The following is a 10233-nucleotide window of genomic DNA, read 5'->3' as shown; positions in this document are numbered from 1 at the left end:
GATAGATAGATAGATAGATAGATAGATAGATAGATAGATAGATAGATAGATAGATAGATAGATAGATAGATAGATAGATAGATAGATAGATAGATCAGTGTGTCATTTCTTCCTTTCCCAGTGAACTGCTGATTTGTGGCAGAGGTGGAAACTGGAATTGAAACTGGCAACCAAAGTGGCAGAATGAATACTTATTCAACTGATCCAACAATATCTACCTAAATATTTATAAATTCAGATGTCATTTTCACTGCTTCAGTGGGGATAAAATAGCAAAAATACCACAGAGGATCACAATTATCAAAACACACGACTGTATTCAGTAGATTCAAACATGGATTGCAGTGAAAGAGGCAGAGTGAAGTCTGTACTTTGTATCGGCCAGTTCCTTATTTCCTTACTGTGACACACAGAGAGGTAGAATCTCGGTTATGCAGGAAATGACCATTGCAAGTGACTAAAAAAAAAATAGACTGGATTCATTTTCTGTTCCTTGACAGTAATCACATTTGGAGATTTCCGGTCTTATACATCATAATTCATACCGATCACATTAGCAAGGACATTATGGGCACTTGAGTCACTGTCTCACTCATACATGGTTTAGTGAGTAAATGGGAAAACGCCTCTTTTGAAATGCCTACCAATGTGGCACAAATGAAGTTTGTGAGTTTCAACGTATGAATGACTGTGCAGTCAAGGTTTCAGTGACTCGGAAAGTTCCTTATACTTTTTGAACGTTTTGTCATTTTGAAATGTTACAACTGCAAACATCTGTGTATTTAATTTCATGTCTAGGAATAAGGCAAAGTGCAGACTTGTTAAATGTAAGAAAAAAAATCATGCATGATGATAATGTGATTTATCTGCACGTTTTATGTGTTTTAAGAGATGACTTATTATATGTGTCAAACTCAAGGCCCAGGGGCCAAATCTGGCCCACCGTAGATTTTTTGTGGCTATCTAGATTCCAAATTACATCAATAATTTGGAATCTAGTCCAGTTTTTTTTGTAAATTTGCAAAATTCACACAAAATCAATTTTTTTTTTTTTACTGCAAATTTTCTCAGAATTGGTCAAAAACATTGGGTTTAAGTGACGGCAGCCTCAGCCTTACTGGATATCAAGTAACTGATACGGCGAGTAATCAAAAAGTCGCATTGAACATCATACATACATTTCTTAAGTGGCACCACAAAATCTGCAATTTTGATTGCAAAAAACAGTTATTTATTGATATTTATTGGTTTTAACTATACAGGCACAACCGCCCCTTTAAGAACATTCAGATTTTTCAAATGGCCCAAAATTAAAATGAGTTTGACGCCCATGATTTATTACTTTGTTTTTACTTTATTATTGATATTTCCTGTTTTTGTTGTACAGCATTAACGCAACAGGTCAATTTTAAGCTGCATGAATACTTTTACAAGGCAAGGTATCGACAAAGATTATTGTTTGAATGTCTTTAAATCAGATGTCAAAAGTTAAATATAAGCCAAAAAAAATTGTTTATTTTTAGTTATCAATAACTGTTTTCTACATATGTTTCCTCCTTCTCAGTGACATGTATTCAAAGTAAAATATAATTTTTAGAAAATTAATACTGTTACTGGAATGACAATTTGAAGAACTCAATTGTCATTCCAGTTCCAAAAATTGCATGTCCTCAAACTGACAACGATTATCGCCCAGTATTGCTCTTTTTATTTTGTGCACAAATCAATGTGTACCCAATCAGTACATAATAAAATTTTCAGATGATACAGTTATTCTGGGTTTCTTATCAGACAATCCCGACAGTCATAAAGCTGCTGTAAATAAGTTTGTTTTACTCTCATAAGCTGCAGATAAACACCTCAAAAATTGTTGCGTTATTTTTGGACCCTACATCAATCAGTGACCAGCGTCCTATAGCCATACATGGCTGCTCCATCAAACAGGTTGCATCTTTTAAATATTTAGATGTGTACATAGATGACAATCTGAGTTGGCCCACACATGTGACACATGTATGCGCAAAGGTTCACCAGCGTCTCTATTTTCTTAGACGACTTCGATTGTGTGGTGTTTCTAAAATGATAATGTTGATTTTTTTTATATAGGGCAATCGTTGAGTCTATTCTTGGATATGGTATCATTGAATGGACTGGAAATGTTATTGTTAAATTAAAAACTCAAATTCAAAGTCTGGTGAAGATGGCAAGTAAGATTATCAACACTCCGGATCTATGTTCTCCACAACTCCTGTTTGAACAGGCTACCATCAGGCAAGCTGAGAACATCTTGTCTGATGGGTCACATGTGCTCGCATCAGAATACGTTCTTATGAACTCTGGGAGAAGGTTCAGGGCCCCCCTGTGCAAATATAACCATCTGAAATATTCATTTGCACCACTCTCCATTAAGCTGATAAATGGCAGACTAATGGGGCCTGGACAGAGAAACAGGAGGTCCAGACAATGACCAAGAGTAGTATGTAGAGGAGGTTTTGTACGTGAATGGAAATGGTTATGGGGATGTACTGTGTAGTGCTTTTTTTGTTTTGTTTTTATGTATTTATTAATGGTTACTGCCATTTTGATGGGCATTTATTGTTGTATTGCAGTTTTGCCCGTACTTCCAAGATAGATTTCTCCTATGGGAAACTATTAAAAATGTCTTATCTTATCATCAATATAAGATCTACTGTAATAAAATATCAACTCATTTGAAGGCTTTTCCATTTTCCACAACATAGCTTTCACCAAAACAAGGCAGTGTTTCTCTGGAATATCAACAGACTAGTGGCAAAACCATGACTGAATTAAAAACATAAAAATAAAATGCACCTCTGCCTCTCAACAGCTTAATGGTGATGCCAGGAAACCTGAGCTTAACGCGTGTCCCATTAATTCCATGGAATTAATAACATAGACTCGTCTATTTTTGACGAGTCTATATTATTAATTCCATGGATGTAACCAGACTTGTTAATTAATTATTCCACATCCAGGAAGGAAAACAAGCCCATTAGGACCATCACTCGGCACTTGCAAGGCAGGACAGCGCTCTATAAAAAGAGAGGGGAGCCGTGAGCCATGACCACAGAAATGTAAACTGTGAAGAACTTCTTCCACAAGCATTAGGACCGCATCCAGCGCCGTCTTTGTTTCTTCATCCGGTTCTCCTTAAACTGCCTCCGTGCGGTGACTCGTGAGGGTGAGTGAGTTTTTTTTTTTTTTTTTGGTTTGTTTTGGTTCTTTTGCGCACCGAGACGGTTGATAAAAAGGTCGGAGCGCGCGCTAACAGCAACCACTCCTCAGTAGTCTCTCGACCTGAGCAGAAGAGGTAAGCATAAATTTACATTACTTTGTTTTTACTGTTTGCTTTTATATTTTTCTTTTTTTTTTTTTTTTACACTTTTGTCAGTTTTATAACTGTGACCGAGCTACAAATAAAACTTTTGCGTCATGCTTCTTTCATTTCCACAGAGGTGGCCAGTGACTAGCTACATTTTATCCGTTTTAATTAACAAACCTTTTCAAAACTAGAAGTAGTTTTCTCACGCTGTACTTTTTACTTGAGTAATATCGCTATAAAATTGTTCTTTCTTAGATGCACCCGCGCAGCAGGTGCACCCAGGTTTTTGACACCATCGTATTTCACATCACAGTTTTACAAATGTATTAATTAAATTTTTTTTTATCACTGTCCATGAGGACAATATTAATTTGGAAATGATTCATTAGAAAGCTAGTAAAGATAAAGTTCTTTATTTGATGCATGCAAGACAGTTTAAAGTGCTGAAATTTGACCATAAAATCATCTCAAGTTAAAAATTGATGAATGAAATAACGACACAAAAGAAAATATCAATTAGAAGTGCAAATGTTTTACAACTGTTGAGAAGCTCCTACTTGAACTTAGCGAATTTAGCTGTAATTTATAACAGCTGTTGTATGTAAATATTGTACTTCGATGATTTATGGATGAAATTAGTTCAAAGTTTCTCATTTTATAAAAAAATAGTGACATCACCTAAGGAAGTCTTCAAAAAGCCATTTAAATTGTTTTTATTTTATTTTTTTGGACACATCATAAAAAATAAACTGTGCATTGGAGCCAGGGTCCTAAACCCGCTCCTGTGAGATTTGTTCTGTACTCCCAGTTCGATGCTAATATCAAATAACCCTGCTAACATTATGCAGCTGTTGCTCTTCAACTTCAAGTTGCCCTTATAGTTAAAAACACTAAGTGACACCATAGTTCTCCTTTAAAGTTATATCACATGAGGAAGTTACTGTGCAAAAAATAAGTATTCACTGCATGTGCCACAACAGGACTGACTTCTTTTAAAAAACTTTCATTATTCAGCACAATATCAAGGAGCTAGGTTGAAACACTTATAAAGTTGTGATGCATTACTGGTTCACAGCCTGGATTTAGCTTCAGGATGACTCACTAAGTGAATAATAATATCTCTTTGCATCCTGTCTTATGTCATGTGTCTTGTCTTTGATGTAACAGTTTAACCCTGACACAAAAAGAAAACAGATTAAAAGAAGAGAGAAAACATTTTAGCAAAGTTAGGAAGAAAGCAGCACATTCATAAAAGCTGGACAAAAGTCTAAAATCAAGATGAAATCTATGCATAAAGGTTTTTATTTTATGACGATAATTTGCATTATTACAAATAACATCACATGATGAATTGTTAGAATACATTTTACTGTAATTATCAGATACCTGGGATTTTCTTGCTTAGACCTTGCTTTCTCCAATGATTGTCCTCTGACTCTAATTACAGTTTAAGCAGTTTTCTGATATTATTCTTACTTTTAGGCAGGGTTATGTGAAATCAACACAGCTCTAAAAAGGTTTATAGCTTTAAAGCTTTGTTAGAGTTAAAACATCATTCCCTTTAAACTTTTAGTGTTGCCTTGCTTCTTTTATGCTTGAGAAATCATTTAATCTCCCTGGGCAAACATTCAGCTGAGAAAAACTCCTGGGTGGGCCTAGCTCCACCTTTGAGGCACAGCTCCTCCTCAGAGCTGCTTCTTACAGGTTTCTGCCTCACAGAGCATCCCTCCAATGTGACTCCTCCACTCAGTTCCTTCAGACTAGTCAGCAGCAATTAGCAAACACCTGGTGGATCTTTGCACATGCTGAACTTGTCATAGGAGCTACTTCTCAGTGTAACACTGGTAAAAACGTTAAAAGGTTAATAAAGGAGCCATGTTGTGATAACTCCCTGAAGGCGGAGCTTCATGAAGGTTATTACTCTTCATCATTTAGAGGAATGAGATGCAAGATGTAAGAAATATCATCAGCTTTGTGATGTGACTGCAGAGTTTATGGCTTATGATGAGAGACACAGTTCAAAATGTGAACATGCACACCAGAGGGTATCAGAGTCAAATTTCTTTAAAGTCATATTTCATATATATATATATAAACTGAAGGTAACATAGTTACTTGATTGTGCTATAGAATAGCACTATGTGCCTGGAAAACACACAATACTGCCCCTTTAGGATTATTGAAAGATTTTCCTCAATCTTAAATCTACCTTCTTCATTTCTTTTAACATTTATTCATCCATGGTCAGGTATCTGTTGTACACCCAGAGGCAAATTGAGAAAAATCATATGTATCTATGATTATGCTGGAAATATTCCCCGAAGACCTCACTTTGTTTGCAGTTTATTCTTTGCTGTTTTTAATATGAGAAGAACCTTTTGACAAAATACATGTAGGGATGATCTGTCTATAGATCCAAATTACAGTTGTGTAATTTGGATCTATAGCCTCACACTCAGGATAGTAAGTTAAAATTATAAACTGTTTTAAATAAATGAATCATCCAGAGCTTGTGTATTGTGGGCTGATGAATCACTCAACCATACCAGTCAAGTTTCTGGATTTGAAGAATGGCAACTAAGCAGTTCCTTACCCAATCACAAAGAAAATGAACAATACCGTATTAGCTCATTCAGTGGTCTGAAGTTAAATTACTCACTTTGCTACTTTTTCAAAATAGCTGTTTTAAGTTTGAGTCACTGTTGCAATCAAATTTCCAAGCGAAGCTGAATCTGCAACATGAAAACTGGCTTGCAGTAGCAACACCACAAAGAAAGAACATCAAATATAGTTTTTACTGACAACAGCTTCTGCTTTATTGTATTGACTTCTGCAAAGAAAAAAAAACAGGATGATGTTTTTGCAGTTTTCTAGTTTGCAAAACATGATTTCTGATAACGTTCTTCAGAAAATGATTTTGTAACTGCACAGATCGTAATCATCTGCTGAGAAAACTTACTGATGAACTTTCCTGTTGTCAAAGAWAATCTACCTGTGAGACGGAGGAAAAATAAGATTATTTAAGCCACATCCGTGAGAAGCAGACAGGAATTTGAAGAGCTGAACAGTTTGAGAATGAACTTTGTCTCTTTCAGCTAATGGACGTCTCCAGGCTTCTCCTGTCCGTCGTCATGGTGATGTCCACATCTGATGGGATATCAGGTAGTGTGTGCACAAAGAACACAGACAAAAGAAAAAAGTTATTACTCTTCATCATTTAGAGGAATGAGATGCAAGATGTAAGAAATATCATCAGCTTTGTGATGTGACTGCAGAGTTTATGGCTTATGATGAGAGACACAGTTCAWAATGTGAACATGCACACCAGAGGGCAAATTTAAAGGAAACAAAGCAAAGTTTGTTTTAACTGACTTGCATGACAAATGACAGAGAAAAACAAATATTCCAGGAATCCTGGTTACTCCCCTAAGTCCTCAGTTAAAAAAAGAAGCAATACTACATATTTTAAAGGGTAAAAACCATAAAGAGCTTTGCAAAAGGGTAGTCAAAGGAAGTCAAAATGAAATGTTGTAATGCATTTCCATTAAGCATATGTTGAACATTCTTGTTTTTAAGTGTCTTCTTTATCCTCATTTTCAGGAACATCAGATTCTTCCTGCTTTCACCTGGACCAGGATAAATATAAACTTATTAAAGGTGAAGCATTTTATTATGTGCCCTTCGACATGGATGACCCCAACCTGCCTGATGAAAACATTACGTGGTACAAAAACGGCMCAGAGGTCATGAATATCACCACAGACGAGACACACAGGATACATTACCATGGAGGAGCGCTGTTTTTATTAAACATCAGCGCTGATGATGCTGGTTACTATTCTGCCAGGTAAGTTCACTTAGTTTTGTTACTTTGCCATACACGTTGGGATATTGAAAAAATTATCTTGTGTGGATCTTAACATGCGGGAATGAAGAGAACATCAAGTCTCGTAATGTATTTGAGGTATTATCTAGTTTACCTTCAAGATCTAGAAAACAGAATCCAAGTAAACGCTATGAATATCAAAACTAAAGAACAAACTGAATAACTGTAGCAAACAAAACTAAAGACCCACAAGTTCAAGATTCAATGTGAATCCAGAACCAGTTTTTGTTCTAGTTTAGTGTTTTTCTAACTGTAAATGTAGCAGGTAGTGTGAAGCACTTTGAACTGCCTTGTTGCTCAAAATGAGCTATATAAATAAAATTACCTTAAGTGTGAGATCTGTCGCAACAAGATAATTAGTAATTACTAACTTATTTTTGGAAAACTATAATTATTCAGTCTATTTACTCTTAAATTAACCGTTTTTAGTCACAGCAACAAATAGGAGGACGTTTATGACCTTTAAAAGATTTATTAATGTAACTTTGTATTTTAACTCTGTTGTATTTCTAGGCTACAAGATCATTTTTCTTCTTTGATGTTTCAGCTTATCTGTGAATGTTTCTTTCTCCACAGGCACATTGAGCCATCAGGTGAATGTTTCTACTATCATCTAGAGATCGAGGTCTTCAGTGAAACAAGTCGAGAGAATCTGACCTATGGATCTATCAAAAACTCTGACCAGAACAAAAACATTCCTTGTCCGCAGCCTGTTAAAGACACATGTAAAACATTTAACGGGAATTTCACATGGCTCAAGGTAAGGGAATCTCTGATTACTTTATTTTGTGAAAACACATCGCAAAACTGGTCAGTTTCTAAGATGTTAAAAGATTTAATTCTTTTCCATCGTTTCTAACATCTGTCTTGTTTTTATTGCAGGGCAAGAAACTCATTCCTGATCAACACAGAGAAAGCCTGTGGGTAAATGATGCAACAAAAGACGATGAGGACATCTACACCTGCATATGTACCTGGACTCACAACCACAAGCTGTACAACTCTTCTGGTTCCAGGAGACTTTTTGCTTTAGGTGAGTCCTTTTAGACTGTTGGGTGTTCAGATGAAGACAGGAATGTGTTTTGCCCTAATAAACATAAAGTGAAGTGAAAAAGTATTTGCTGCCTCCACTGATTTATTCTGTTTTTGCTTCTTTGTCACATTTGTTTCATCAAACTGATATCAAAGATAACTTGAGTACACACTAAAAGCAGTTATCTAATGCTGATTCCATAAACTAAGGGAAAAGTTAACCAACCCGCCCTGACGCTATGTATAAAAGTAATTTACCACTAAAACTAATTGTAGGTTGCGTCTTTCTTTCTTGGTGGTAAAAGGTCATTATGAGCTCAGCTGATCAACTATGTTCCAGATGATCCTCATTTTGTTTATCTATTGTGTGTTTGCTGCCATCCTTTTACTGGATGGGTGTTGGCCATTTTTGCCAAGTCTTTTTCTTATTGTTGAATCATAAACACTAACCTTAACTGAGACCCTGCAGATCTTTAGATGTTGTTCTTTTGCGATTAATGATCTTCTGGTGTAATTTGGTCAGACTGAGCTCTTCTGGAAGACTTTCCACTGTTCCCTGTTTTATCCGTTTGTTAATAATGGCTCTACTGTGGTTCACTTTAGTCTTTATAACCATCTCCAGACTGATAGACTTTAAAAAACTTGTTTTTGATCTGTTCTTGGGTTTATTTAGCTCACTGCATCATGTGATGCTTCTAGAGGCGTTTTAGCCTTCTGCTTAAGTGATTTATCAATTTTTGCAGATCTGGTAGTATTTAAGTCTGTGGCTCGTGAAAGTGCGCTCCGCTTTCTAAAACATGTGGATAATCAGAGATAGTTTATGGTTTAACAAAAGGTAATTGTACCTTTACCATATCAAACCTTTCAACTTTGCTTCCTTACAGAGAAAGCTGTTTTTGCAAACGTAAAAATCATCTCTCCAAACACAACGGACCAGCTGGTTAAGAAAGGTAAGAAAACTTCCTAAAACATTAACATCACAACTCCTCAGTCTCAGTTTCTGAGCTTTTTCACAGGAAAACTGTTGTCAGAGAAAATTCACTGCTTAAAAATAATACTTTTTCTCATTATATTTAAGATAAGGTAATTTTACTTATAAAGCACATTTTCAGCAACAAGACAATTCATGAATTAGAAGGAAATACAAACAAAACAAAAGAAAAGCAAGTGAAAATAAAAGTATAGAAGTTCACATTGGTTCCCAGTGGCGCAATTACACATTATTCAGGTGAAAACATAAATCCCCCCCCCCCCCGAAGGAAGGTTGAAGGAGCATGGAAAACATACGCTCGCTCAGCGCATACAGGGTTCACGTTTTTTTTTTTTCCATCCAGAGGCTTGCCCTCCCTGCAATGGCACGGCGCACACCCTAGGGGGCGCGCCCCACAGTTTGGGAACCTCTGGATTAAAGTATAAAGTGGCATTATCTGTCTGGCATACATTTGCAATAACTACACTGACTCCATAAAACTAAAAAAAAAAAAGACTATTTTGTAGACACTGTTTATGAGCAACATTTAATCACTTTCTCATATTGTTTATTCCACACAACTTAATTTTGGTAAAGCTCTTGATTCAGCTGAATACTTACTTCAATTAAATAGCATGAAAATAAATAAATAGCATTACAATTATAAAAATGAAAAATATGAATGTTTTTGGTGTGAAATAGATTCTGATTTAGAGATTGGTTGCAGATGAATGCAAATAACTCTTCAGTACAAATAAAACACGCGCACACACACTGAATGGAAACTATATGTTAATGTAACAAACCATCATGTGTTCAACAGGCTCCAGTGTGAAGCTGAACTGCACTGTTTACTGTGGGATTAATGCAAAACGGGACTGTGAGGCCACATGGTGGATTAATGGAAACCCAGTGAAGCAGATGGACGGATACAATGAGACCAGCAAATTGTAAGTCTGAACATTATGTCTGTGGTTAATTTAGATTATAATTATGAATTTA

At 35.8% G+C, this 10233-nt stretch overlaps 1 protein-coding gene across 3 annotated transcripts in view; it reads left to right on the top strand.

Moving 5' to 3' along the window:
• Nucleotides 1–10233, top strand: part of LOC103478297 (interleukin-1 receptor type 1-like) — a 38076-nt gene that overhangs the window by 24559 nt on the left and 3284 nt on the right. The window contains exons 1-7 of one of the 3 annotated variants that reach the window (XM_017308709.1): nucleotides 3034–3202; nucleotides 6439–6505; nucleotides 6944–7190; nucleotides 7806–7989; nucleotides 8112–8262; nucleotides 9146–9211; nucleotides 10055–10181. In XM_017308709.1, the coding sequence (XP_017164198.1) occupies nucleotides 6442–6505; nucleotides 6944–7190; nucleotides 7806–7989; nucleotides 8112–8262; nucleotides 9146–9211; nucleotides 10055–10181 (839 nt within the window). In that variant the 5' untranslated portion in view covers nucleotides 3034–3202; nucleotides 6439–6441. Of the gene's footprint in view, nucleotides 1–3033; nucleotides 3203–3226; nucleotides 3332–6438; nucleotides 6506–6943; nucleotides 7191–7805; nucleotides 7990–8111; nucleotides 8263–9145; nucleotides 9212–10054; nucleotides 10182–10233 lie in introns of those variants that run through there. The other 2 variants (XM_017308708.1, XM_008432041.2) reach the window with 2 other exon arrangements.

The sequence above is a fragment of the Poecilia reticulata genome, linkage group LG2 (genome assembly GCF_000633615.1).
Source record: "Poecilia reticulata strain Guanapo linkage group LG2, Guppy_female_1.0+MT, whole genome shotgun sequence".
NCBI classification, from domain to species: domain Eukaryota; kingdom Metazoa; phylum Chordata; class Actinopteri; order Cyprinodontiformes; family Poeciliidae; genus Poecilia; species Poecilia reticulata.
The sequence above is the reverse complement of the archived record's forward strand: the minus strand, read 5'-3'. Positions and strand labels throughout refer to the sequence as shown.